The sequence below is a fragment of the Talpa europaea genome, assembly GCF_964194135.1.
Source record: "Talpa europaea genome assembly, chromosome: 1".
Lineage (NCBI taxonomy): Eukaryota > Metazoa > Chordata > Mammalia > Eulipotyphla > Talpidae > Talpa > Talpa europaea.
The window spans coordinates 151,323,996-151,351,412 of record NC_140073.1 but is presented as its reverse complement, the minus strand read 5'-3'; the positions used below and the strand labels follow the sequence as shown (position 1 = coordinate 151,351,412).

The following is a 27,417-nucleotide window of genomic DNA, read 5'->3' as shown; positions in this document are numbered from 1 at the left end:
AGAACTGCTACAATTTTTTTCAAGTGTATTATATCTAGGAAAATAATTAAGCTGCCATTTTCATATACTAAATGTGAATGTGAAAAAAGAAACTATCTACATGCATATAGGGAGAGTTTCAGGACTATAAAAACAGTTAAAATGTATTGAATTCTTACGATTTACTGTTCTGATAGTAAGAATTTTTATACCTCATATGTAATAACTCACTTAATCCTCTCAACAATTGTGTGAGTAGGTATTGATACTCTTCTAATTTTACAAATGAGAAAGTGAGACAGAGTCAGTGGCCTGCTTAAGATCTCTCAGCTAGTATAAAGCATCATTAGCTACCTTCAATGTCAAATAATCATTTTATGTGGTTCACTAATATCTATTCTTACTCTCTTTTAATTTTTAGTTATTTTCATATTTAGTTATTTTTCTACTATTGCTGGGATTTTCCTGGTGAGACCCATTTTCATAATCTAATCAGTCAAATAAGAAGAAAAATTTGTAGTTCTACTACTGGCCAGACTCTTAATCCATTGGATAACTCAGATCCTGCCATGAGCAGAATAACATGGTATTAGCCTGACCTCTCCTCCATGGACTCAGAGGACAGGCTACTCTGAATACACAGGACATAAACTACATGGCACTTTAATGTCCTGTCCCATGAACCTCATCAACACCACACCTAACTGGCAGAGCTATTGGCAGGCGAACAGGCTACAGCCAAGCGTGGAATCAACCAAATGGAAACAAAACCATCTACATAGCTTTAGTGAAGAACTGGGACCCCAGATATGGTTGTAACATTCTCAAGCCCACCCCAAAACAAAATGGAAACCAGACAAGTAGAACCATGGAAACATGAGAGTGAGTCATATATGTTGTTAGCCTTCTTGTGACCTACCTCTTAAGGTGAAATTTGTCTTAACTTGGATAGTAGATAAAAAATGGATAGTGCAGAAAGTCAGTAAGGAGAAAACAAACAATGACAAAAACAAAGTCAGACACCTCTCCAAAGAAGACATACAAATGGCCAATAGTCAACACGAAAAAAACCCTCAACATCATTTACCATTAGGGAAATGCAAATCAAAACTACAACGAGGCATCTCCTCACTCCCCTTTGAATGACCTGTATCAAGTAAATAAACAAATGAAACAGAAACAACAAATGTTGGTGAGGATGTGGAGAAAAATGAACTGTCACACACTGTTGGTGGGAGTGTCCACTGGGCCAGCTCCTGTGGAAAACAGCATGGAGGTTTCTCAAAACATTAAAAATAGATCTACCATATTGCAGGGGGCCTTGCTGCCCCAGCCAGCTAAGACTCTGGTCAACAAAAGAAAGGGCCTCACACCGTGGGGCTGAAGAGTCCCTGCACCCCACACCGTGGGGCCGAAGATTAATCTGCAACCTACAAACATTCCCTTGTTTTTTGTTCTTGGTCATATAAGGAATAACTTCTCAGAAAGTACTTCGGGCAGTAAATTATATGTGTAAGAATACTGTAAGTAATTGGCATACAGAAATACCTGCTTAAAAATTAAACACTGTAAATTTGGGAAAGAATTTGTTATACATGAACATGCCTGTCAAGCAATCCAGGACAACAATTATCTTAAGTCCTTCTTTTGCTTTTTTTAGAAGTTTCTTAGGAAAGTTTGTAAATGAAGTTAACTGTGTTAAGAAGTTTCTAGGTAGAAAACCCTGTTAGCTGATAGCCAGAAAGCAGCTGGTCTCCAGCTGAAGGCCATGTGAATAAGAAGAATCTTCTGATGCTTAGGCTTTAGCTGATAGGAGCTATCGACTGTCTTAGGTAATTTTCTAGCTGAAATAATGAGTTTTAGTGTAAGATTTAGTTTTTTATCTATTAACCTTGAAGGTTGCCTTCTTGCTAAGAGCGCGCAGCAGCCAGAAGACTATGGGAAAAAATAATACACTGATTGCTTTTGCTTTGCTTCCATGCATATGATGATGTCATCTCACTGCTTGCCTTAGTGTATAAATAAAGACCCGCTGGGCCCTCGGAGGAGATACTAACAAAAGACATTGTGTGTGTCTGCCTCATTCCTCAATTGCACCGACGCCATCCCATCCTTCAGGAACCCCTGACACCCAGTTTGCCGAGGCTGGCTCCCGATACCGTATGATCTAACAATTCCAGTCCTGGGTATTTATCCCAAGAAAGCAAAAATACTAATTTAAAGGGACATACTCACTCCTGATTTCATTGCAACACTATTTACAGTGGTCACCCAACAGGGGAGTGGATACACTGTGGGATACTATTATACACTATGGGATACTATTCAACTATTACAACAGGTGAACTCTTGCCACTTGTGACAACATGAATGGAACTGGAGGTAAAAAAAAGCTGGAGGGAGAAAGACAAATGCCAGGTGAACAGGAGACATGTGGAATATAGCAAACAAAACACAGGAACAGACAAAGCTAAAGCAAAGCAAACCCTAGAAATATGACTGCAGAATTGAGGCTACTGTGGGTCAAGAGGGACGATGGAAGGAAAGACAGGGTGGGGGGAGCCCAGTGGTCTACAGTAAAGGGAGGTGGGTGCTCTGGTGGTGAATTTATCTGAGGTGTGAACCTACCTCCTGAATCATCTGCAGAGCTGTAAACCAACGTTATCTCAATAATAAAATTTTTTAAAATTTAAAAAAAAAAAATAGGAAAAAAGAACTATCGGAGCAAGCAGAATGTGCATTAGGAGAACAGCTCTCCCCCCCTGCTGTGCCTAGGCGGGTCCCTTCCTTTTTCTCCTTGTCCTAATAAACCTGTCCTTTTAGGAGATGAAAAAAATATATGAAGGGATTAATATCAAATGATCATTATTCTTAAATTAATGTCATATACTACCAATAAAAAAATTAGAGTGGAGGAGATATTTCATTCCCACAAACTGGGGCAAAAAAAAAATCGAAGGAAAAAATTTCAATTCAACTTTCTTGTGAGCTGACATGGAAAGACCGGTCTTTACTGACTTCAATGTTCTCACGCTATTTTGTAAGTTCATTGCAACTTGTAGTGTTGGTTTTATGGTTGACTTGTGGAGGTTATGTTCCTCCTTTATTCTATCATGATGTTTATTCTAATCTAGGTGTTGCTGGAGGGTATTTTGCAGTTGTGCTTAAAGTCCTTTTCAGCAGATTTCAGGGAGGGAACCTAACTATTCTGGATGCACTTGATTCAATCATTTGAAACGTCTTTGGAGCAGAACTGAGGCTTCCTCTAACAAATAAAACATTGCATCCTGGACCGGAGTTTCAGCTTGTGCCTGAGGGCGCCAGCCCGCTCATCCTCACAACCAGTGCTAAGACTTTTGGACTTGACCTCACAGTGAAGTAAGTCAATTCCTTGAAATAAATCTCTTTTATCTCTCCTACTGTTTTGAACCCTCACTGATTTAGATTCTGGTTTCAGGAGAAACCAGAGAATAGAATCCTAAGGTGAGTTTTTTTGAACTGTTTTGGAGTTTTCTGGAACAGGTTATCTCATCTTACTAGATTGACAGCCACCAATGAATATTCCCAGTTGCGAAGAGGGCACTAGCTCTCAAGCAGTGATGTGGCCCCTTGAATGCTCCTAATCAAATGCTCATCCATTTCCTAGGGCAATTCCTACAAACAGAGTGGCTTAAAGCCACAGGACCTTACTCCCCCGCAGGCCTGGTGGCTAGATGCCTGAATCCATGCTCTCGGAAAGTTCACTTAGGGGAGGATCCTTCTTTCCCTCTTCCTAGTGCTGGAGTTGCTGGCAACTCCTGGCATTCCTAGTTCTGCAGAAACATCACTCCTGTCCCTGCCTCCACCATCGCATCAGATTCTTCCTGTGTGATCTGTGATTCTATGTCCAAATTCCCGCTGTCTTCTACGAACCCCAGTCACATTGGATTTAGAGCCCACACTAATCTGGAATGACCTCATGTTAACTTGAACACCTCTGCAAAGTTCCTAATTTCCAAATAAAGTCACATTCAGAAGTTCCAGAGGAGCATACATTTTGAGAGGACAATATTTAGCCCAATCTAAATGCCTATAGAAAGTAAAGTTCTGACTTGGCATGTATTTGTTACCTTGGAAGTTTTCGTCAAAGCAAGGAGTCTAATGGAATAATCTGGTTGCTTCTAAAAGTGCTGGGGTGGGGGGCATAGGATGACTGCAGGGCTGTAAACTGTTGGCCAAATGCTGCCTTAACCGCCTGAAAACTGCAGGGTAAGTGGCTGAACCACAATGCAAATAGCAAATCAAGCAAATCAAGCTTCTCGCCCAGCAGGATGTCTCCAGATAAAGTGAGGACATTCATTGGGAAGGAATGGAATCCTAAAAATTAGGATGGAGACAGATGATGAGGTCCCCATGATCCTGTAGAAAACTAACCCTCTATCTCTACATCCTTAGTACAAGCAGCCCGTCTAACCCTGCCAAGGAGGTTGTCCTGTAATATTTTCCCTTGAGGTAGTGCTTGAAAGGCACTTCTGAGTCTCCTCAGAACCCACCCGCACTACCTCTCTTTGTTTCTACCTCTATGAAAAGACTCAGGTCTCAGAGGACCCCAAAAGAGGAGGTAAAAGATGTGAGCTACAAAAAGATTCATCCAAAAGAGTCCCACGAATCTTCCAAACTATGTACTGAACTCTGGAGAGCACGGGCAGTGATGTATCTAAGGGGTCAGGTATCGTGGTGGAAGGAACGTAACGTTGAATTGAGCAGAACGTGTTGTGTGGGCTGACTAAAGGTTCTGGACTAGTGTTTTAGCATCGAGAAGGGCTTATGACCTCTAAGAGTGTGAGTGGTCAGCTGAAACAGGGAGACACAGGAGGCGCTGGCCCCTTTCAAGGGGACAGAGCATTTGTGAGGAAACCCCAGCATTCTTGGAGAACGCTGGTGGTTTTCTTGGCAGGTCACACATTACAGTGAGAACTGCTGCCATGGACCAGGGAAACTTCAATGCAAAGGAAATAAAGGGTCCCGGGGTAACAGGCACCAAGTGGAGCAGTTACAGGGTGCTCCCCAGAAAAAGGGGAGGGTCCAGGCTCCCTGCCCCATCCAAGGGAGGGTGGAGCTGAGCAGAGAGGAGAGGAAGCTGGAGAGGAGACTGAGGAGGACAGAATCCAAGGGCACGGCGTATGCCTCAGTGACACAGGCACAACACCCTGGCAAGGCAGCCTGGGGTGTAAGGAAGGAGTCTCTGAGGCACAGGGATGTTTCACTGAAGGAAGAGGGTGGACATGCACCCAGCCAGAACCTCTTCTACGACCCTTGCTTATGAGGTTCCATTACAGATATTTTAAAGTCTTGGTTGAGAGACATAGTCTCTTTGAAGCTGCAGAACACACGAACCAGGATTCAGAGTACTCAAAACAAAGGCACAAGGAATGCTGTTTACAAGCAGATACTTTATATTTTATTAGAATATGTCAACAATACCATGTGATAACTCAGAACAAACAACACGAAAAAGAAAACAAATTATGTAGGAGGACAGAGAAGATACAGCTGAAAGGCAGGGACATAGACATCAAAACAAACACTCAAACTGGTGTTGTTCAACTGAGCAGAGAGACTTGCAAAATCACTCACCTGCTGGGTTGTATACGTACCTCGTCCACAGCTCATAATGATCAGTTGGGAAAATACTCTGATGGAAAAACCAAGGGATGGCAACAGTGAAAGACTTGAATAGAATCCAGAACCAAGTGGAGATGAAAGGACATGAGATGGGACGAGGGAAATTTTACCAGTCAAAGGGGAGCACCTGCAGACCACACCCTAGCAGCAGCACTGCTTCTGGCAGCAGCACTTCTGCTGGCAACAGCCCTTCCCACAGCCACAGCCCTTCCCGCAGCCAGAGCTGCAGCAGCAGGGTACGCAGCAGGGGGTGCAGCAGGTGGTACGGCGGCGGCAGCAGACCACGGGGGTGCTGCAGCAGCCCCCACAGCAGCCATTGCAGCAGGGGCAGCAGCCAGAGCAGCAGCCCACCCGGTAGCACCTGCAGCTGTAGCAGCTGTTACAGCCACCACAGCCACCGCAGCCACCGCCACAGCCACCGCAGCCACCACAGCCACCGCAGCCACCGCAGCCACCGCCACAGCCACCACAACCACAGCAACCCATGGTGTCAGTAGAGAGGATTCAGGAGAGGTGAGGAGAGAGACTCGGGAGGTGAGGAAGGTCTGATGCTCCTTCTGCTGGGGGAGGCCCTTATATCCCGACCTGGGGCTGGGGGATGAGGACACGTGACCACTTCCCTGCTGCTGCATGACTAGACTGACATGCAACGATCCACCGCCTCTTGTTTACTTCCCTCTGACACATCCTTGTCTTCATCACACTTTTAGATTTGTTATTCTTTCATAAAGCTCTGTCAGAATGCACACAAAAATTCAGACATCCTAGGGGAGCACTGGGGCCAGCGGTCACCAGGAAGGCACACCACTCATCACCCCAGGGGCCAGCAGCCTGTGCTGTGCCTGGCAATTAGGCCTGGGCGGGTACCCCCAGCCTCAGGACACCTGGGACAGGACGTCACTGAGCCGCTAGGCTTGTCCAGGGAAGTTTCAGGCCCAACCTGACCTCAGAGAGTGTGCAACAGAAATGAGCACACCGGGAGGTGAACAGGCCAACAGGATCCTGAGCCACGGCCAAGGCCCAAGTCTGTGTCTGAGGGAGAATGTGAGCACCAGGGAGCAAGGAGAGAGAGCAGAGGCTGACTTAGCTGGAAGGTGGACCAAAACCCGAAAAGCAGCGGTAGACATGCTCCCTGACAGGAACCGCAAAGCCAGTTGCTGGGGAGTGAGGAGGACGAGAACATTCCTTAAAGGCTGTGGCTTGTTCACTTTGGATATTCATTTCAACTGAAAATGAGGAGAGAAAACCACCCAGGAGGAAGGAAAAAGGAGCTGAGCAACCCCCTGCCTTCTTACTTCCAAATCCCCAAGATTCAGCTGTAATTCTGTGAAAGTTAAGATCCCCCCCAAAAAATATTAGCCCTTTGGTTTGCTTCTCAACCGGTTTTAAGAAGCAAAGCTAAAATCAGCAAATGCATTGGGTCAAATATAGCCCAAAAGAATGTCAACAAGGACTCACCTGGTAGCTGCATTTAGCCCCTGCAGTGGGAACACGAGGAAGTCTCCTTGTCACATGTCCAGGGTCACTCCCTGTGTCCTTTCCCAGGGTGGTATATAAGGGCCTCCCCCAGCAGAAGGGGCATCAGACCTTCCTCACCTCCCGAGTCTCTCTCCTCACCTCTCCTGAATCCTCTCTACTGACACCATGGGTTGCTGTGGTTGTGGTGGCTGCGGCGGTGGCTGTGGTGGCTGCGGTGGCTGTGGTGGCTGCGGTGGTGGCTGTGGTGGCTGCGGCGGTGGCTGTGGTGGCTGTGGCGGCTGTAACAGCTGCTACAGCTGCAGGTCCTACCGGGTGGGCTGCTGCTCTGGTTGCTGCCCCTGCTGCAGAGGCTGCTGTGGGGGCTGCTGCAGCACCCCCGTGGTCTGCTGTTGCCGCCGCACCTCTTGCTGCACCCCCTGCTGCGTACCCTGCTGCTGCAGCTCTGGCTGCGGGAAGGGCTGCGGGAAGGGCTGTTGCCAGCAGAAGTGCTGCTGCCAGAAGCAGTGCTGCTGCTAGGGCGTGGTCTGCATGGGTGCTTGCTCCTGTTGCTAAGGCTCCCTCCATCCCTCTGCTCCCTGCTGGCTCCTTGTCACTTGAACCACCTGGAAATTTTCTCTTCCTGGGAATTTTCTCTTGTTGAGTAGAGAAGAAAAACACATTTCTGGTTTGCTGGAATTGATTGTGAGTATCTTATAGTCTGAAGCTTTGGTGATCTGCATATCTTGAGAGTGATAGCAGAACACCTTACTCAAGGTCATCATGGAGAAGGATGGAGACATATTGCTTATTCTCTCTGGTGGCTGGTGGCTGTAGCCCTTGGCGATGCTGACAGTCCTGCTCCTTTGTGGGCGCTGGCCTGGTCCTTGGCAGGGCTTCAGCTGTGAGGGGCCAGATCCCTCAGGCCGTTCCTGTCTGCTGTCCTGACCCGCTGGCCCTGCCTAGGGGGCTTGGCTCTCTCATCTCCGTGTGGGGCCTGGGTTTTATGCTCTTCTCTTTTTACCTTGGGGAGCTCAAGTCTTCACAACTGAAAAGTGTCTAAACCAAACCAGGAAAGTATATCCAAGGCTGTGAGCACCTGCAGCACCTGAATAGCAGCCTGCGGCCCAGATCCCAGACCAGCAGCATCGAGATCCTTGTACTTAATTCTGTAGCACGTGTTCACAGCCTTGTCTGCCAAAATATGCTTTCCCATCTGTAAGTACAACGGGTTCCTGACTTCTCAATTGCTGACATGTATTTCTAACTTCTAAATATTTAATAAACTTTACTGAATCATCCTTCTAATACTGACTCACAGAAGCTTCTTGTCTGGTGGTTCCCTCTGGTGGGGGTGTGGGGGGGATGGGCAATGCTGATGGGGGAGAACGTGTCCCCCATGCACCCCTTCTGTAGTGGAAGACCCTCATTAATCAACACCACATTATCAGATGGTTTCTCTGTGTGAAATCTATATCGTGACATGAATATTTTATTGCTTTTTTTCCCAACAAAGTCTTAAGTTGACAATAATAGGCAAGCACACACATAGTTGAACAAAAGTTACCTTGGGCTTCAATTTCTACCATTGCTATTCATGTATATTCCTTCTTAGACAAATAATTTGATGAAAACAAGGATTTCACAGTGGCATCTTTTTGAGAATTGGATTTTCTCAACTGAATTTAAAATCCTAGTTTAGTCACAAAAACTAATCTCTATAGATTCGTAGTCAACTCCAACTCCACTTATAATGTAAACATTTCCTGTAATGGAGAAACACAACACCACTCCTTAATTTAGAACTTTGTTTTTTATTAAATACAAATTACCAGCTTTTAATAGTCTAAAGCCTTTCTGCAATCTCTGCATGATTTTGGCACAACTGAATTTTCCATAGAGAATATCACAGAAACACAACCACACACTAACTACCATCACCATCAGCTCTCCTTAAATAAGCATGAGTAGAGATAACTAGGAAGTTCATCCTTCAAAAATTCCTCGATCCCACTGGCTGTTTTGCAAATGAACCACAACCAGTTGTATGCCCATGGGGATGGTGTCATTCCTCTGCAATATTGGCAAAGATGCTAAATGGCACTAATTCTTAGGACATTAAAATTGTATATGCCTTCCAAGTTTGGAATCTCATGTCCTAGGCAAAGACATATAATTGAGAAGTCTGCTCATTGCAGTGTAGCAGAAGACTAGAAAAACCTAAATGTCTGCCCTTGTGGTCAGATTAAATGTTCTAGCTATACCACAGAACACTGCACAGTTGTCCAGGATACTGTGACCTGAGAAGGAATGACCCAAGATCTATAAAATGTTCAAGATGAAAGGTGGAGTAGAATGTGTACAAGATCATTTGCATAAAGAAAAATTTATCCAAAAATTGTATCAGTCAGTCAGTGGAAAGATACCAGCAAATATGTGAAGTTCTGTGTGGATGCCTGAGAGGAAACATAAGAGACTAGGGAAGACTTTGGGAAGAAACGCCTCATCTGATGGAAATCCTACAGGCTTCTGGATGTCTGAGAACGCCCGAGCAGCTCAGTGACATCACGCATGAGCTGTAGGCACGACTAGGAGCACTTAGCCAGGGATAGCAGTGCTCTGAATTCTCTTTAGTGGGTTCTTGATGTCTCTTCAAGGGCACAGAGATGCTTTGGCACCAGGACTGATAGAATCCAGTCACGGCAGTGATAGTGTGACCGTGGCTGCCTTCACTTCCTGTAGGTTTTCCAGTTTCTATAGGTCCCATCTTAAAATAGCTTCTGTAATCAGGGAATTAGACCTATGGCGGTCCCTTAAATTCCTAAGGAAATACACCCAAATGAGACTTATTGCCAAACACACTGAGAACAGAGCAGAGGATTGTCCCAGAATACATGCTACTCTCCATCACTGTGGATTAGTACGGTGAAGTGACAGATTAGCCAATCAATGCACAAAAGTCTGTTGTATTCCTAGAGCAAACAATGAAATGGAAGAGAAAGAAATGAAAACAGAAATTCCGTTTAAATCACATTTTAAAGAATTAAGTATCTAGGAATAAACTTAACAAAGGAGATGTACAATGAAAGCCATAAAATATTGTGAAAAAAAATTGAAGAAGAACACAAAGAAATGGGAAGATAATCCTTCTCATAGCTTGAAAGAATAAACATGGTCAAAAAGGCTGCCTTACACAAAGCGATATACAAATTCAATGCAATCCCTTTCAAAATTTCATGGCATTCTTCAAGAATTAGAGCAAACATCACTAAAATTTATATGAACTCACACAGGACTCCAAATAATCAAAAAAAATCTGACAAAAAGTGAAATATCAGATTCCCAGACTTCAAACTCTACTATACAGCCAAGGAGATCTAAACAGACACATAGACCAATGAAATAGACTTGAGAGCCCAGATATAACCCCACACTTACATGAAAAGTCAATTTATGACAAAGAGGCTAACAGTATACAATGGAGACCATCTCCTCAATAAATGTTGTTGAGAAAACTGACAGTCACATGCAAAAGAATAAAACTATACCCCTTTCTCACATCATACACAAAAATTAAGTCAAAATTTATGAAAGATTTGGATGTAAGACCTGAAATCATAAAATGTTTATAAGAAACTACAGATGAAACACTTAGATTTTGACAGGGAGGTTGTATTTCAAGACTCAACTCTAAGAGTTAGGGAAATGAGAGCAAATATTAACAAACTATATCCAGTTAAAAAGCTTCTGCACAGTAAAACAAATTATCCTTAAAAAGAAAATCAGGGCCTCCCTAGTGGCTCAAGGGGTTAGGCGCAGCACTGTGAAGCTGTCCACAGTTTCTGCAGCACGAGTTCGATCCTCCAGCTGGCCAGGGAGCGGCCCACATGGTGCAGCAGGCCACCCACTGCTCCCCTCAGCAGTATGTTTCAGTAGTTCTGCCTGTTCTGTTTCCCACTCTGTCTCTGGTGAGTCCTCTCACCCCCCGCATCTCTGACCTACATCCCAGTTCTTGTATGTATAAATATATAAATCTGTAAAAAAATGAAAATCAGCCCTTCCAATGGGAGAAAATATTTGCACATCATACATCCAGCAAGGGGTTAATATTCAAAATCAATAAGAACTCATACCACTCAACCAAAATAAAACAAAGAAACCAATAAAAAAAAAGAAAATGGTCAAAAAAACTAAATAGACACTTCTCCAAAGAAGACATACAGATGGTCAACAGGTACATAAAATATAAATAATAAAAAATAATAAATATAAATAATAAAAAATAATAAATATAAATAATAAATAATAATAATAGTTGGCCAAAAATATGGAGAGAAAGGAACCCTCACACACTGTTGGTCGGAATGTAGTCTGGACCAGCCCTCCAGGCAAAACAGTGTGGAGGCTTCTCAAAATATTAAAAATAAATGTACCATATGAACCAGCAATTCCACTCCTTGGTATTTATGCAAGGAATGCAAAAACACTAATTTAAAGTTCATTGCACTTTTTATTCCTATGTTCATTGCACTATTTATTCCATGTCAAATCATGGAAACAACCTTAGTGTCACCAACAGATGTGTGGATTAAGAAAGTAATATATATATATATATATTACTTTGTGATATATAACACAATGGAATATTAATCAACTCAAAAGAAATAGAAAATCTTACCTTTCGTGACAACATAGATGGACCTGGAGGAAATTACTAAGTGAAATAAGTCAGAAGGACAAGACAGACACCAGGTTGTTTCACTCATTTGTGCACTACAAAGAAATAAAACCCTATGGACCTTTGGTGATGGGCAACAGGTGCTTTGGTGGTGAGAACATTAGGGTAACAGCACCAGAAGGAGGGATTCCTGTACTTCCAAAATATAAACAACAATGTAAACCAATGTCACTTCAATTAAAAAAAGAGTTTAAAACTGCTCTAACTGTTGGGTAAAATAAGAATAAAACCTAGAATTTCTGAATATTTTAGAATTTTATTTACATTTTTTAAAAATTTATTTAATTTACTTATGCATTCAAGAGCTGCGGTACAGGCCAGTGATGCAGGGGTGTGAGAGAACTCACCAGAGACAGAGCGGGGAGCAGAACAGGCAGATCCGCTGAAATACACTGCTGAGGGGAGCAGTGGGTGAGACCAGAGAAGTCTGCTGAGCCATGTGGGTCACCTCACTGGCTGGGGATGAAACTCATGCTGCAGAGGCTACCAATAGCTTCATAGTGCTGAGACTTAACCCTTTGTGTCAACAGGGAGGCCCTATTTTAGAATTTTAAATGTAAAAAGATCTGAAATTATAAGAAAGAGGAATAGACAAAAATAACCCAAAACAAACCCTAGAAATATGACTGCAGAATTGAAGCTCACAGGGTGGGTTGTGTTGGGGGGAAGGGGAAGAAAGGCCAGTGGGCTGTGGTGGGGGAGCTACGGGGCTTTGGTGATGTGTTGTGGCACATACATGTATCTGAAGAGGTGAGACTCAGCACCCCTAAGTGTCATATAGAGTTATAACCGATGTTACTTCCATAAAAATAATACAACTTAATTTTAAAAGACAGAAATTAAAAAGTACATAATAACCAATTATGTACATATTTTCTTTTGTCTACCAGAAAATACAATTTGGTCATTTAGCTAACATTTGAAAATTTAAACTCAGATACCAAGTGTAACAAGAGAAAAAAAAAATTTTCTTATTTTGAAATTTTCATAGTTATGGCTTTTCAAAATATGGTGAGGTCCCTTGTGCTCCTAATCCAGCTTTTCTAAAAGGTAAAATCAAACAATTATAGTATTTTACAATATAAAGGGATTTTTGAAGTATCAACCTAATATCCCACCAAATCTCCATAAACTCCAAATAAATAAATTGCTGAAATATGAAAACTAAAGCTGTAAGTATAGTATAAAAATACAGTAGAATAATGTCACTTTCCTAGGGTATGGAATGCTTGATTAATATGACACCAATACCAAAAATCATAAGGAAACATTGATATAAATGAGTTATAAAACACTGAAAAGTCCGTAACATAAACAAAATATTAAAACTCAACACCATTTCAAATTTTTTTCAGCTAGGAAAATTGTTTGCTCATACACTAGAAAAAAGATTAATGTATTTATATGTAAACAGACCTTCTAAGCTCATATGGGAAACTAATGACCAAAGGACAGAAATATAAACTATGTTTCCTAGAAACATGAATAATTTCTGGCTTGGGTCTTAAAATGAACAAGATAAGCCCTGCACACTTCTCACACTAGGAAACCAGGAAGCTACCAGGGTAACAGTTTCATATTGAAAAAACAATTTGAATTTCAACAAGAACAATAGCTACAATGAGCTGAAACACATAAAATATTTTTGAATTCATGAGTTCATAATAATATCCAAAAATAAAATATAAACATCATTAGTCATCTTTGGAAGAGACTAGGAAATTAACACATTCTTTTAAAATGGCTTTTTAAAAATGGTGACAGTAAGAGCAAGACATGTATTCTGCCTTTTCTAAATAAACTTTACCTCAGAGTAACCAAAAGATTGAGGATGGAGCATTTCTTTCTAGAATAGCCCAGGTGAAAAGAAGAAAGAAAATGAAATATCACCATTTTGCAACTCTATTGTATTAATGGATGTAACAGTGACTAACACCAGATGTCAATATCACACAGCAGAACTATGTGCCTCTTTATGGAAGATTCAACACCACCACCAATGATGCAGCCTTGCCCCAAAATAGCAATGGAATCATAACATAGTTCTAAATCTAATTATGCTTCACTGGAAATGTAGGGTGTTAAATGATCCCATGGGGTGCAATCATCAAACTTGAAAATTCAGCACAGGAAGCCCCAAAAGAAAAGCAAATTTCAAGGCAAAAGAGAGAAAGAGCAAGAGACAGAGAGAGAGAGAAAGAGGGAGAGAGAGTGTGTGTGTGCTCAGGAGGGAGATGGTCAGATTAGAAGATCTAAGAGACACTTAAATCAATTGCAGTGATGTCAACCTAGAACCCCAAGTCACACTAGATGACTGCGGGTTTTTTTAATGAAGAAGATTTTTTTAATTAAATAAGTAATTAAAAATTAGTGGGGTAATGAGCATGACTAAATGTTTAAAGATAATAAAAATTACTCTCAGGTTTTAGGCATGGCAGTGGTCATGCATCTAGGCTTTAATTCAAGCTTCATCATTTTGATATGTACAAAAGAGAAGCATCTATGAAATAGTATCATAGAAATTTGCTTCAAAATAAATGGCCGTGAATTGTGGAAGCTGGAGTTATGAGAATTTATTCTATGCATTTAAGTTTTTCTTTTCAACAAACAGTTTTAAAATATGAAAGATTGTCCTCGCTGCCTCGACTGCTGCCATCTTCCCAATGAAAAATCTTACAGTGATGGGAGGCAAAAAAAAAAAAAAAAAGCAGGTGCAGGGGGGTTGGGGTCATGATTTCTCACCTGTGGGGTGTCCAAGACTCCCTGGCAGGCAAATTACAGATCTGAGACATGCAACAGGGCAGGGAGGACAGAGGGGGTCAAAACAGGGGAGGGACAAGCACAAGGGACCCTGGTAAGGGCTCCTGGGTGATGTGGTGGTGGGAGATTTATAGGAATTACACCTGATGGAAGAAATCAAATATTGTACAAAAATGAACAATGATATAAGAAAATAAAATAAAGTAAATAAATAAAGAGAAAGAGAAAAAAAAAGGAGGTTCTGAAGGTCACCCCAGATGGAAGCTGCAGCAGATAGAATGAAGGAGGAGCCGCCACCTCAGTAGAGAATCACAACTGAATGGAAAAGCTGTAACCCTAAGAGCAAATCACTGCCACTGCCGAGGTGCCTTTTTCCAAGAGGTATTTGAAATTGCTCACACACACACACACACAAAAAAAAAAAAAAAAAAAAATTGAAGAAATCTACGAGATTGGCCTGCCTGGGCGCTGACAGCAAGGAGTCACCAATTATGCTGCTTCCCGGGGAACCCGGAGGAAGAGACCGAGGAAGTGGAGGATAAATGCTCATGTATCTGAAATATTTTCTATGAGTTCTTGAATTAAAAAATCACAAAAAAGACAAAAACAAAAAACTACCCTTCTCCCAGATACAAAAGATGGACCAATGGTATAAAATTGCAAATAGAAGTTCAACTTTCCTCAGGGCCAAGAAAAACAATAATTCTCTCACCTGCCCTGTGAGCAAAATGACTGGATTCTGCCTAGGATGGGTCACAGCGCGCAAGGCAAGAGCCACTCAGTCAGGGCGGGGATACCTGGTGGGCATTTTATAGAGGCCACTTTTGCAACTTTTATCATTTTCAAAACCTGGCTGACTTTTAACCTAGTAATTTCGCCTCTAGGAATTTGTCCAAAGGAAATTATCAGAAGAGAAAACGATGCCTTTTGTTTAGGAAACGATTCCTCTAATCTGCAAAATGACCCCGGGGATTTGGTGTTGGGGTGATGGTGAGGAAACCGCTCAGCGCTGGAGCTGGGGACCGAGCTCAGGGAATCTGACCCCACGGCGGCTGGGTTGCGTTTGGACAACCATTACAGCGTCCTTGACAACAGTAAAGCCTCGGAAACCACCTACAAGTCCACTTATAGGACTTGGACCAAATAAACTGTGCTGCCTGCACCGACAGCTGTTACATGGGCATCAGCAGATTTTACTCTCACACCTACAGACTAGGCACCTGCGAGCGTGCAGCCAGTGCGCCCTAGGAAACAGCATGCGCTGGACCCAAGCACAGACGCTGTGGCCACGAGCTTCGTGCAGCCCAAGTCCAGACCCTCTGCTATGAACAGGGACACATTTCCAGGAAATGTCCCTGGCGATGCTGGTGAGGGCTGCTCCAGCCCCCGACTTGCTGAGGCTCATTCCCTCCGGTGCTCAGCGCTCGGGGCTCTGCTGCCCTTTGCGGGTCTCATCCAGCTTGTCCTGAGAGAGCCCTGGGGTGGGGTCACACGGCCACCCTCCCTCACCCACATTGCTCCAGTCCTGGCTCTGCATGGGGAGCGCCTGCTGCCTGGTTCTCGGAGCCGGGCTCTGCTGGTGGCGCTCCTGGCAGTGTCCCCGGGTGTGCCCCCCACTCCTGCCTCTCCCCTCTCCTGCCTGCAGCCCAAGAACGCGGCAGGGTTTTCCTTTCATTCCTGCAAACTTTCAATCCCAGATTCTAAGCAAGAGTCAGAATAACTGGGCGTGCTTCAAAGCCGTGACCCGGTCCAAGCTCTTCCGCTGGCGCCACTGGGCAGGCCGCAGGGGTGGGAGGTGGGGTCTGGGAGGGGAGAGTTTGGGAGGGAGGGGGGCTTGGGAGGGGGCGGGGGGAGGGGTTGGGGGGGTCGGGAGGGGACCGGGCCCCAGCGGCTCCCCACCCCCCGCAGAGCACAGCGGTGCCCCCCTTGGGGCTCACACTCAAGCACAGCTGAGGTCCTGTGAAGGGAGGAGGCTCACCCCACCTCCCTTTCTACATGCGCCCCAGATCAAGGCGGGCTGTGGGCCTCGCTGCTCCCTGCAGGGTAAATCCCAATTTCTCCCACCCACATGGCTGCGGTCTTGCCTTGGTTTTGGTCCTGCCGAGGTCAGAGCAGGACAATTAATTCAGAGCTCGATAAACATCTGTCCCACGGGGTGCACCCAGCATTTCAGTTCAAGTGTCACACCGTGGAGGAGCGTTTTACCTCTGCTAAGAGGTGCAGGTGCTGTCCTACTGTGCACACGCTGTTCTGCTGCGTCCCTGCCCTTCACTGGGGCTTACAGAGCTCGGCCCAGGTCCCAGATCATTCGTGAGCACGGGTGCGCAGCAGCCTGCACACAGCACCCCCAGGTCAGAGGGTGTCTGAATCAATAGAGGAAAAGAACACCTTCCCCACAGGCCTCCACCTGCGCACCTGAAGTATCTGCCCGACCTCCATGCCTGCTGGAACCCCATCTGTCCAGCAGTTTGGGGTGAAGCTGGTCCACTGTCTGCATCCAATCAACACAGCAGAAGCATAAGAGTAAGGAGATCCCTCATCCCAGACAGACATAGGTTTAATGTTCCTATAAAAGCTTTCCTGCCCCCACCAAGGTTTTATGGAGGCCCAATTATAGGGGGGGGGTGTGACAAGGACAAATTAAGCTTTACATGTTTGAAACTGAACCCTTGATCTTCCCACTGGTAAACACCTCCCCCGCCCGCCCCCCCCCCCCCCCCCGGCTTTTCCACAACACCCCCCTCCCAGTGGATCTCAGTGGACAGCTGCCCACGACTGAAGAAGTTACCAGACCCCAAGCATCTCTTCACAGCATCCATCACCCCACCCTGCTCTGCCAGGACGAGAGGGCACACAGCTCCTACCCCTTCATCACCGGCGTCAGGGTGCTGTGGAGACAAATCCTCTCCTCACGCAGGCGGGCGCGCTGCTCACCCACCCTCCCTGCTGCCTGCTTCACCTCCAGTCGAAGGTGATGCTCGCAGTGATATAACACGGCACCCACAAAATGCAAGCCCCCCCGTGATCTAGCTGACCCCCTCTCCACACCCTCTTTCTGCGCCTCTGAGGGCCCTGCCCTCTCCCTGCCCCCTCCTCGGCCCATGCTCTCCTCACCGCCGGGCGCGTTCCCCCCTCATCACCCTAGTCGTGGCCCAGACGCCACCTTCTCCCGGGCCCTCTGGGGTCCATTCACCCGAAAACTAAATTCCCAGCACCCAGACTGCTCTCCCTGGTCCCCCCACCTCCCCTGTCCGGCTGGGTCCCCACCTCCAGGGCGGTCCTGGCCCTCAAGCCCGAGCCCCTCATACCTTCGCTTCTCTTCAGACGGACTTAGCACATCCCTGTGCTCTTCTCTGGGCATGAACTACCTTCCACTTGTTCCTCTTCTCTCCGGATGAAGGGAGTTTCCTCCGTTTCAGGTTTTTACTATGTTTGACCTGCGGCCACGGACACCCTGTTCACCTCTGCTGGGGCACACGTGTAAGGATCGGCCCACACCTAGGAGTGGAAGTCCCGATCCTTGTGGAAATGAGCGAGACCAGCCGAGGGAACAGGCGGAGCCTCTTTGTTCGGAGCTGCTGGAGCTGCTGTTGTGGCTGCAGAGATGGGGAGGCAGGCAGCAGTGGGGAGGCTTTCTGGGGCGGCAGGGGTGAGCCCCGGAATGCTCTGATAGGAGACTGTGGGATGGGGAGACTGGGGAGGCCAACTGGAAGCGGGGTGTCCTATGTACTGGTTAGGGTGCATATTTAGCTTCCTTTGGTTGTTCAAGATTGCAAGACAGGGGCCTCCCTGGTGGCGCAGGCAGTTGAGCGTCACTGTGAAGCTGTCGGCAGCCTCTGCAGTGCGGGTTCCATCCCGGCCGGCCAGGGAGAAGCCCACATGGCGAGGCAGACCTCTCCTGTCTCGCCCGCTGCTCCCCTCAGCAGTGTATTTCAGTAGATCTGCCTGTTCTGTTCCCCACTCTGTCTCTGGTGACTCCTCTCACTCCCCCCTGCCCTGCACATCTGGCCTGTACCCCGGTTCTTGTATAAATAAATAAATCTTTTAAAAAAAAAAAAAGGTTGCAAGACAAGACATTAGGGGAGCTGTTGGTGATCCATCAAGTCCTGTCCATTTGGGCTAATGGTTCGAGGGGTCACAGCTTGGTTTATAGGACTGTTTGTTAGAGGTCGTGTCCATGCGCATGGGCCACGTGGGCAGAGGGCAGCGGGCGGCCTGGGCTATCAGCAGACAGTGGGCTGGTCTCTGGGCTGGACGTCAGGGTTCTGCTATCATCTGGAGTCTGGCCAGTGCGTTTGTATGTTCAGCCCTATCCCGTGGTACGTAATACATGTATGCACTATGTCATCACTCTCTCCACTTGGAACGAGTTCAGGGAAAGGAATCCCCACTGTTTTGTTCACTGAACTACAATTCTGGGTGCCTAGAACAAAGCCTAGTACATTACGGGTCCTTGATACGTAGTTGGAAAGTGAGGGGGTATAATCTCTGTAGTAATACATACCTGTAAAAATACTGCTGCACGTTGTTCATTTTGCTGGGTCCTTGAGTGAGGACACACTCAGGCCTGACTCCCTGAGGCAGGCAGCTCTAGCCTCGGATTCTCTCTGTGAATCCCCCCATTGCACCCCCCAGTGTCTGATGGAGCTGAGGGTCATCAGCACATGCTGAAGTGAGGCTTCTGTCTCAGACAGTTGGATTCCTTTGATGCTCACACTAATTAGGGGCTGCCAGGAGCAACCAGTCAGCCATCGCCCCCGTCAGTGGCAGTATCACCTGCCATCCCCCAGGACACCCAGACACAGACTTGGGCCTAGAGGCAGCACCCGGTTTCCTTGAGGTATGTGAGGCCCTCGCAGGGCTGCACCAGGAAGCTCCCCTGACTCTCTTCCTGGGGGGTGCTCACCTGGCTGGCTGAGCGTTCCCCATCACACCCGGGAGCACCCTCTGCGGGAGTACAGCCAGGAGTGGACAGTGAGGACCCCTGACTTCAAGGTTACTGGGTATGGACAGAGGCAACACTGGCCCCTCCCCCATCTCCACGGCCACGCAGAACAGATTTAGGGAGAAAATCCTGAGGAGAGGCCCTGGTTCAGGGGGGGCTCACCAACCGCAGCCTGTGTGTGCGTTCACCTGCTGGGAGCCGAGACAGGGCTTGAAAGCATCACCCTGACGTCTGTGCTCAATGTTGTCATGTTCTGCTCACTCCTACAGGGTGGCCAGCCTGGGGAGGGGGCTGGTGACTCCCTGCTCTTCCTCACAGATTTGTTCCTGGTGCCCAAGTTTGTATTTGCGACCATAATCTGCCAAGGAGACAGAGCATGCATGAAGGGGAAACTTTCATTAAAGTGATAAAAGCTGCCATAACCCGACCTAGGTGGACACGCACAGTGTTGAAGGTGTTGAATTTCCGCTGGTTGTAGCCCAGAGGATCACACCATTAGAAAAGCTGAGCCTGGGGTTTGAAACAAAGTGATGAACTAACTTGCTTGACACAAAGCTTCAAGAATCTTTTCTCTAACTTTCTTCTAATTTACATAAGCGCATAGTTGAATCCATCCAATGTTTGCCATCCCATGAACATCTGCAGAGACAGCGTCCATGGACTATGGTCAGCCCGTTGCTGACATGCAGCAGGGTCTTACTCGCTTTACGGAGCTTGGGGCATCTTTGGGTTAAAAAAATTCTAATAAGAAATAAAAAAAGAATGAGACAGTCTTTCATGCCAATTTCTTTTGCTTTATTGAGAACATATTGTCTTAGTTTGATAGAAACAGCAAGAAAAGAGACAGCGGATATAGACACAACAGAAGAGGAGAAAAAGGGATAGAAGCAAACCTTTGAGCAGAACATCTCGGGAGCACGTGGCCTCCAACCATCCACCTGTTTTGCCGGCTCCCACTTAGGCTGCGGGTGGATGGAGCTTAGTGTGGGTGTTTCTGCATCGGAGGCAGGATCTCAGGGACCAGAGGGTGTGGATAAGCTCCTCAGCCTGAGAGCCACTCATGTCCCCCTGGTGACATTCAAATCAGGAGGGACTGGCAGACAGAGGGGGAATCTTACCAAGGACACAGTTTCAGGCAGCAACTGCGCGGAGGCTGGCAGCCGCCTAGCAGCAGCACTGCTTCTGGCAGCAGCACTTCTGCTGGCAACAGCACTTCTGCTGGCAACAGCCCTTCCCGCAGCCCTTCCCGCAGCCAGAGCTGCAGCAGCAGGGTACGCAGCAGGGGGTGCAGCAGGAGGTGCGGCGGCAACAGCAGACCACAGGGGTGCTGCAGCAGCCCCCACAGCAGCCATTGCAGCAGGGGCAGCAGCCAGAGCAGCAGCCCACCCGGTAGCACCTGCAGCTGTAGCAGCTGTTACAGCCACCACAGCCACCACCGCAGCCACCACAGCCACCACCGCAGCCACCACAGCCACCGCCGCAGCCACCACAGCCACCGCAGCCGCCACAGCCACCGCCGCAGCCACCACAACCACAGCAACCCATGGTGTCAACAGAGAGGATTCAGGAGAGGTGAGGAGAGAGACTCAGGAGGTGAGGAAGGTCTGATGCCCCTTCTGCTGGGGGAGGCCCTTATATACCGACCTCAGGCTGGGGGAGGGAGGACACATGACTGCTTCCCTGTTGCTGTTTGGGTCAGTTGTCATGGGAGAATCTTGTAATTCACAAATAACCTTCCTGTTTTAGAATGCCAGCCTGGTTGGTTAGAATGCTTGCATACTTTTCTAAGTCAGATGCCCTATAAATTCCATCAAGGCACCTGAGGACCCAGAAAACGGGGGCTGTCACCAGCCACTATGCACAGCCGCCAGCCCACATCACACCACATGCCGTGTCTGAGCTGATGCTGTGATAACTGACTGCATTTGGTTTTCCCAGGCAGCCGTTCCTGGGGCAGCTGGGAGTCCTCTTGTCAACCAGGAGTGGAGGGTCTGGCTCAAGGGGCATTGTCACGTGCAGTCAGGTTTGACCCTCCCGAGGGTTTGCAGGGAATAGCTCCCACTCCTACCACACATTTCTTAGCTTTGTTAGCTGGATCACTCTTGGTTTACTCCGAAACAAACATCAGAAAAGAGGACAAGTGCAGAATGTGTTTATGTGAAACCTACCTGCATCCCTGAATCCAGGGCTGACAACCCGTCACTCCCAAATAACCTCTGAAAGATCATCCCTTCATTGTACAAGAAGGGGAGCCAGTTCCTCCCATGGGAGATATAAGGTTTCTGGATCCTGTTGCTTGCTGATTTGCCAGCAGTGGTGGGGGTGCGAGCACGGAGGCCAGCCCCCGGGAACGCCCCGTCTGTGGCTCTTGGTCATGTGGACACAAGTGGCGCCCCCTCCAGCACGCACACACTCACACTGTCCCCCCTTCTCCCCACACCCCAGGGTTCCCTCCCTCTCTGGGGCCTGCCCTGCCTCAGCACCCATCTGCTCCCTCTCTGGGGCCCAAAGGGCAGATCTCAGCCTCTCAGGCCACTCAGCAGGGGGCAATTCTCTCAGCCATGGATCAAAATCATATCAAGCCAAGGACAAATAACCCCTGGTGCACAGCACAGCGCCCCAGGAAGACACCCTCAGAGACGAGACCTTCAGAGCGTCTTTCTGTTTTACGATGATGATGGGCCTGGGTAGAGGGAGAGAAAGCAGTGGCATGCTTGACTGCAGCAGGAGAAGGCTCCTTCCCAGCTGCTCCCACCATGAAGGCCTCTGGCCTTGGCCATGGCTCAGGATCCTGTTGGCCTTTTCACCTCCCGGTGTGCTCATTTCTGTTGCAAGCTCTCTAAGGTCAGGTTGGGCCTGAAACTTCCCTGGATAAGCCTAGCGGCTCAGTGACTCCTGTCCCAGGTGTCCTGAGGCTGGGGGTACCCGCCCAGGCCTAATTGCCAGGCACAGCACAGGCTGCTGGCCCCTGGGGCGATGAGTGGTGTGCCCTTCCTGGTGACCGCTGGCCCCAGTGCTCCCCTAGGATGTCTGAATTTTTGTGTGCATTCTGACAGAGCTTTATGAAAGAATAACAAATCTAAAAGTGTGATGAAGACAAGGATGTGTCAGAGGGAAGTAAACAAGAGGCGGTGGATCGTTGCATGTCAGTCTAGTCATGCAGCAGCAGGGAAGTGGTCACGTGTCCTCATCCCCCAGCCCAGGTCGGTATATAAGGGCCTCCCCCAGCAGAAGGAGCATCAGACCTTCCTCACCTCCCAAGTCTCTCTCCTCACCTCTCCTGAATCCTCTCTACTGACACCATGGGTTGCTGTGGTTGTGGTGGCTGCGGCGGTGGCTGCGGCGGTGGCTGCGGTGGCTGTGGTGGCTGCGGTGGCTGCGGTGGTGGCTGTGGTGGCTGCGGCGGTGGCTGCGGTGGCTGTGGTGGCTGTAACAGCTGCACCTCCTACAGGTGCTACCGGGTGGGCTGCTGCTCTGGCTGCTGCCCCTGCTGCAATGGCTGCTGTGGTGGCTGCTGCAGCACCCCTGTGGTCTGCTGCTGCCGCCGCACCTCTTGCTGTACCCCCTGCTGCACTCCCTGCTGCTGCAGCTCTGGCTGCGGGAAGGGCTGTGGCTGTGGGAAGGGCTGTGGCTGCGGGAAGGGCTGTTGCCAGCAGAAGTGCTGTTGCCAGCAGAAGTGCTGCTGCCAGAAGAAGTGCTGCTGCTAGGCAGTGCCAGCCTCTGTGAGGTGCTGCAGGTAAGGTCTTCTCCTCCTACCTCTGTGTTCCTTTAATGAAAAGCCTCACCTGAGATTTATCTACATCTCAGAGTCATTTCTGAGGTTTGTGCTACGGCCTGCATTGAAGTCAGCATCCAAAGCATAAATGTGCAGTCTTCTGTCTCCATAACCATTTGATTCATAGTTTTACAGTATGGAGTCAAGAACATAATGGCTTCCTTCTACATAGGCCTCTTTGTGTTTATATCTTAACCAGAACTTTGCCATGTTTATATACAAAATGCAACTTAAATAATAATAAAATTTGCTAAACAGTCTCAACAAGTCCTCTTTTTCTTTCTAGTTTGTTGACTCTCCATGGGGAGAATTGCATTTTACATTGTGTGTTTGTGTGTATTTCATATGCAAAGGCATTAAATGGCATCCTACTGCACATTATGTCCACAATAGTCTATGTAATGGGCATTCCTGAATGATTAATTAGTTCTTTATCAAGAAGCAAGGAACTTGAGGCACTTCATTACCAACCCTGCCATTGACCCCACGCTTCCCAGAGCTCCCCACTGATAGACTCTCTACAACAGAAGTCAGGGGCCTGGAGGTTTTGGTTGTCATGGTTATGTGAGCCCCTAGGGCGTTGTCACTCTGGAAGCTCTTCGTTGGCAGGGCCCCATGTTGCCTCTTCCCAGAGTCTCTCTCTGCAGACTGGTCTTGGGGGCCGTGACCGCCGCGCTGAGCAGCACTCGGGAGGTGCATGGCAGGGGGCGGGACACCATGCACTTCTCGGCCTGTCAGCGCTGATGGACCCGCAAGTCTGATGGGACCATTTTTCAATCCTGTGACTGATTGGACCATTAGCACCAATCAGCTCATAACTCGCACATGATTGGTCAGTCCACAATCCGGAAAGACAGTATAAAAGAGGCCTTTGGCGCCTCTGCCGCAACTGACTGGAGGAGGGGGGCCCTGCACCTGCCCCCCCAGGCTGGGGGTAACATGCCTCCCAGCACCCTTGTTTACTCTCAGCCTTTAGGATTCCCCCCCAGCACCCCACCATCTGACTGCTCCTTCCCCTCCCAGACTCACCCTTAGGGCGCCCTTGGCCACTCACCCCGGTTTCCTCACCGAGGACCCCTTACAACCTGCTTCCCCACAGAGGACGGCCCCCACACAGTGCACTCCCAGGCGGGGTGCGGGGCGCACGGATGCGTCGTGTGTCCCCCTCGGGCCGTTGCTCTCCCTGCCCCCGTCAGGGACACGTGGGCTAAGGCGCCCCTCGGGTCCTGGGGCTCGGCTGCGGCCCCCCCCCCCCGCTGCTGACCCCTGGCTGCTGAACCCCGCTGCTGACCCCCGCTGTGGATCCCCGGCTGCTGACCCCGTTGCTGACCCCGGGGTGTGTCATAAGGACCCCTGTAGCAGGGAAAACAGTCACTGTCGCTGAATGTTGGCTCACCAGGCAGGGCGCTGGTCCTCGAGGGGGTCCAGACATGGCCCCCCCTGATCCGGGAGGGGTGATGCGGGGCAGCGCGCGGGGAGCAGCCGCCGGGCGGGCGGAGAGGCGGCCCCGCGGGACGTCTTGTCACTCCGTGGCCGGGATTGCAGCCCCTCAGACGGCGCGCACTGAGTTCCTCAGGCCCGGGAGCCCAGAACGTGGCTGTATTTAAAGAGGTGATTCAGTTAAGAGAGGTCACGGGGCGGGGGACCCGACAGGTGTCCTGACCCCGAGCGCACGCGCGAGGGGGCTGCGAGGCCACAGGAGAAGCCGGCCCGCCAGCGCCCGGGACGTCGCCTCGAGCGCCAAGGAAGTGGGTGTCTTTTGCCGGAGCCCCCAGTCCAGCCCCCCAGTCCAGCCCCCCAGTCCAGCCCCCCAGTCCAGCCCTCCAGTCCAGCGCGCGCGCGGTGCCCCACTCACCCCCTGCTCGGCGGAGCGGGTCTCTGCGGCATCGCAGCGGCTCCGGCCGCCCCGGACACTCGCACTCGCTGCCCCTCCTGAGTCTGGGCCACACGACCCAGCTCGCCGAGCGGCTGTGAGAGCCGCCACCAGGGCCCAGGCCTGGGGTTCCGGGCCGGCCCGCGGTTCTGGAACATTCTGCGGGCCCACATTCGGCTTCTCAGTGTGCTTGGTCAGTGCGTGGAGCCAAGAAGGAATAATATCAAACTGAAAAATAAAAATATTTGCTGAGCTTAACTGAACTAGGGAAATGTTTTCTTGTTGGTTTTTTTTTTTTGAATCCTGACCGCTTTTTTCAGTCCTAAATCCACCAAGAGAAACTTATACCTTGTGTCACAGGGATGAGAAAGTTCGTTGCAAATGACAAAATTTATTGTCGGTGACAATAGCTTTTGGTTCTCTCTGACTCTGTCCAAACTAGAGGAATCAGGACGGGAGCACAGATGCTGAGCGCCCACAGGAAGCAGCCCCAGAGCTAGTGCCTGAAGCCATCAAGCTGTCTCATCAGGGGGGGCTCTCGGGGAAGGGCCACGGCAGGAGGCACTTGGCCTAGGAGTTCTTTGTGCACAGCCCACCCCACCCAAAGACATGCCAAGCAGGAGCTACTTCATCTTTGAATGGGCCTTAGAAGTGTCTGTATAACTGAGAGTTTCTCAAAGAACATTTGTCAACAGAAAGCAAAGATGTCTCTAAAAATTTTAAGTCCTAAATAATCCTCACGTCTGGAATCATAGAATTCATTTCAATGTGTATCTTTGAAGTGAATGATGGCTACTGAGGATTAAGTAAATGAAGGAGACCTGTCCCCATATAATAGTTTTCCTGTTAGGAATTCGCTGTTGCAGTCCAGGAAAATCACACACATAAAATGACTATGATTAGGCTTATGACTCTAGAAAATGGAAAGAAATGAAAACAGAAATCACAGCCTAAGTTATTGAATAAGATCTGAAATGGATTTGAAAGAAAACTTACACCTTACAATTCCTCCTTGTGAGGTCATATTATTTTTTTTAAAGATTTATTTATCTATGCATACAAGAGCTGGGGTACAGGCCAGAGACATGGTGTGTGTGTGTGTGAGAGAGGAGTCACTAGAGACAGAACAGGGAACAGAACAGACAGACTGACCGAAGTACACTGTTGAGGGGAGCAGCGGGCAAGACAGGAGAGGTCTGCTGTACCGTGTGGGTTGCTCCCTGGGGGACCGGGGATAGAACTCGTGCTGAAGAGGCTGCTGTTTGCATCATAGTGTGGTGCTTAACCCCTTGTGCCACCAGGGAGGGCCGAGGTCATATTAATTTAGACAGAAGCACAACTAGCAATTGGTGAGGCCCCAGTCCAAGGCAGGACCTGAAGGGATGAAGATCAACCCTATCGAGACCCTCAGTGAGGATCTGACGCTGACTTACTCAGCACAACTGCATCCTATCACTTTTCATAATAGTTGGGGAGATGGAAAAGCTGAACGGGCCACGCTCAAGCTCCGAGTGTGCACTGCTGGCTAAACTGATAGGGGAATATTAAACAGAGCCGCGGTGAAGTCTGCCCTCCAAACAAGGGTAAATGGATAGCTCCAGCAGACAGGACTCTATGGCAAGTTCAGTCAGCCACAATTTTCAAATTGGTTCTTTGTGAATAAAGAAAACAGGATTTTAAACATCTATTTGTAAACAAAATTCTCATCTCAAAATAGAATTCAAATTGTAGAGAACAGTCACACTTTCAAGGGTTCTGGTTGCACTGGCATCTGGAACGTACAGACACCGTCCGTGGCTTGCTCGGCCCTTGCTACCATCTGCCCAGGGCCTTTCAGAGGGAGTAAGATCTTCCAGGAAGTGGGGTATGGTCAAACCAAAATAAAGGCAAAGAGAAACTTTTAATGATAAATTGATTTTATTAGGACATTTAGAAAACATCCATTAACGAGTAGGCAAACAAGCAAGAAAGGGGACAGAGAGAAAAGCACAGATGTGACTATAGCACATCTCGAGGATGGGGAATCACCATCTTAGTTGACTGAGCTCAGGGCTGCCAACTAATCTTGGGGAGCTGGAGCTCCATGGCTGCCGATGTTTTGGTGGCTTGCTATTCAGTTGGAGACTTTTCAATGGGAAAACTAAAAACACCAAAAGCAGAAAAGACAGGAACCCAAATCCAGGAATGAAAGTCTCAGTCCAAGAGGTTAAGTCTCAGTCCAAGAAGTT

The 27,417-nt window shown here is 48.0% G+C and overlaps 4 protein-coding genes across 4 annotated transcripts; 2 read left to right on the top strand and 2 right to left on the bottom strand.

Moving 5' to 3' along the window:
* Positions 1–5,784: 5,784 nt before the first annotated feature.
* LOC311169815 (uncharacterized protein) lies at positions 5,785–6,129 on the bottom strand (the record flags this gene model as incomplete). Its single annotated transcript, XM_084232074.1, has 1 exon — positions 5,785–6,129. The coding sequence occupies one exon, from the start codon at positions 6,127–6,129 to the stop codon at positions 5,785–5,787; it is 345 nt and encodes a 114-aa protein (XP_084088200.1).
* A 1,158-nt stretch (positions 6,130–7,287) lies between these two features.
* On the top strand, positions 7,288–7,696 carry LOC311174918 (uncharacterized protein; the record flags this gene model as incomplete). Its single annotated transcript, XM_084239728.1, has 1 exon — positions 7,288–7,696. The coding sequence occupies one exon, from the start codon at positions 7,288–7,290 to the stop codon at positions 7,636–7,638; it is 351 nt and encodes a 116-aa protein (XP_084095854.1). The 3' UTR covers positions 7,639–7,696.
* A 13,009-nt stretch (positions 7,697–20,705) lies between these two features.
* On the bottom strand, positions 20,706–21,086 carry LOC311179515 (uncharacterized protein; the record flags this gene model as incomplete). Its single annotated transcript, XM_084246751.1, has 1 exon — positions 20,706–21,086. The coding sequence occupies one exon, from the start codon at positions 21,084–21,086 to the stop codon at positions 20,706–20,708; it is 381 nt and encodes a 126-aa protein (XP_084102877.1).
* Positions 21,087–22,843: 1,757 nt separating this feature from the next.
* Positions 22,844–23,248, top strand: LOC311174278 (uncharacterized protein; the record flags this gene model as incomplete). Its single annotated transcript, XM_084238525.1, has 1 exon — positions 22,844–23,248. One exon carries the CDS (start codon positions 22,844–22,846, stop codon positions 23,246–23,248), a length of 405 nt encoding a protein of 134 aa, XP_084094651.1.
* Positions 23,249–27,417: the final 4,169 nt, after the last annotated feature.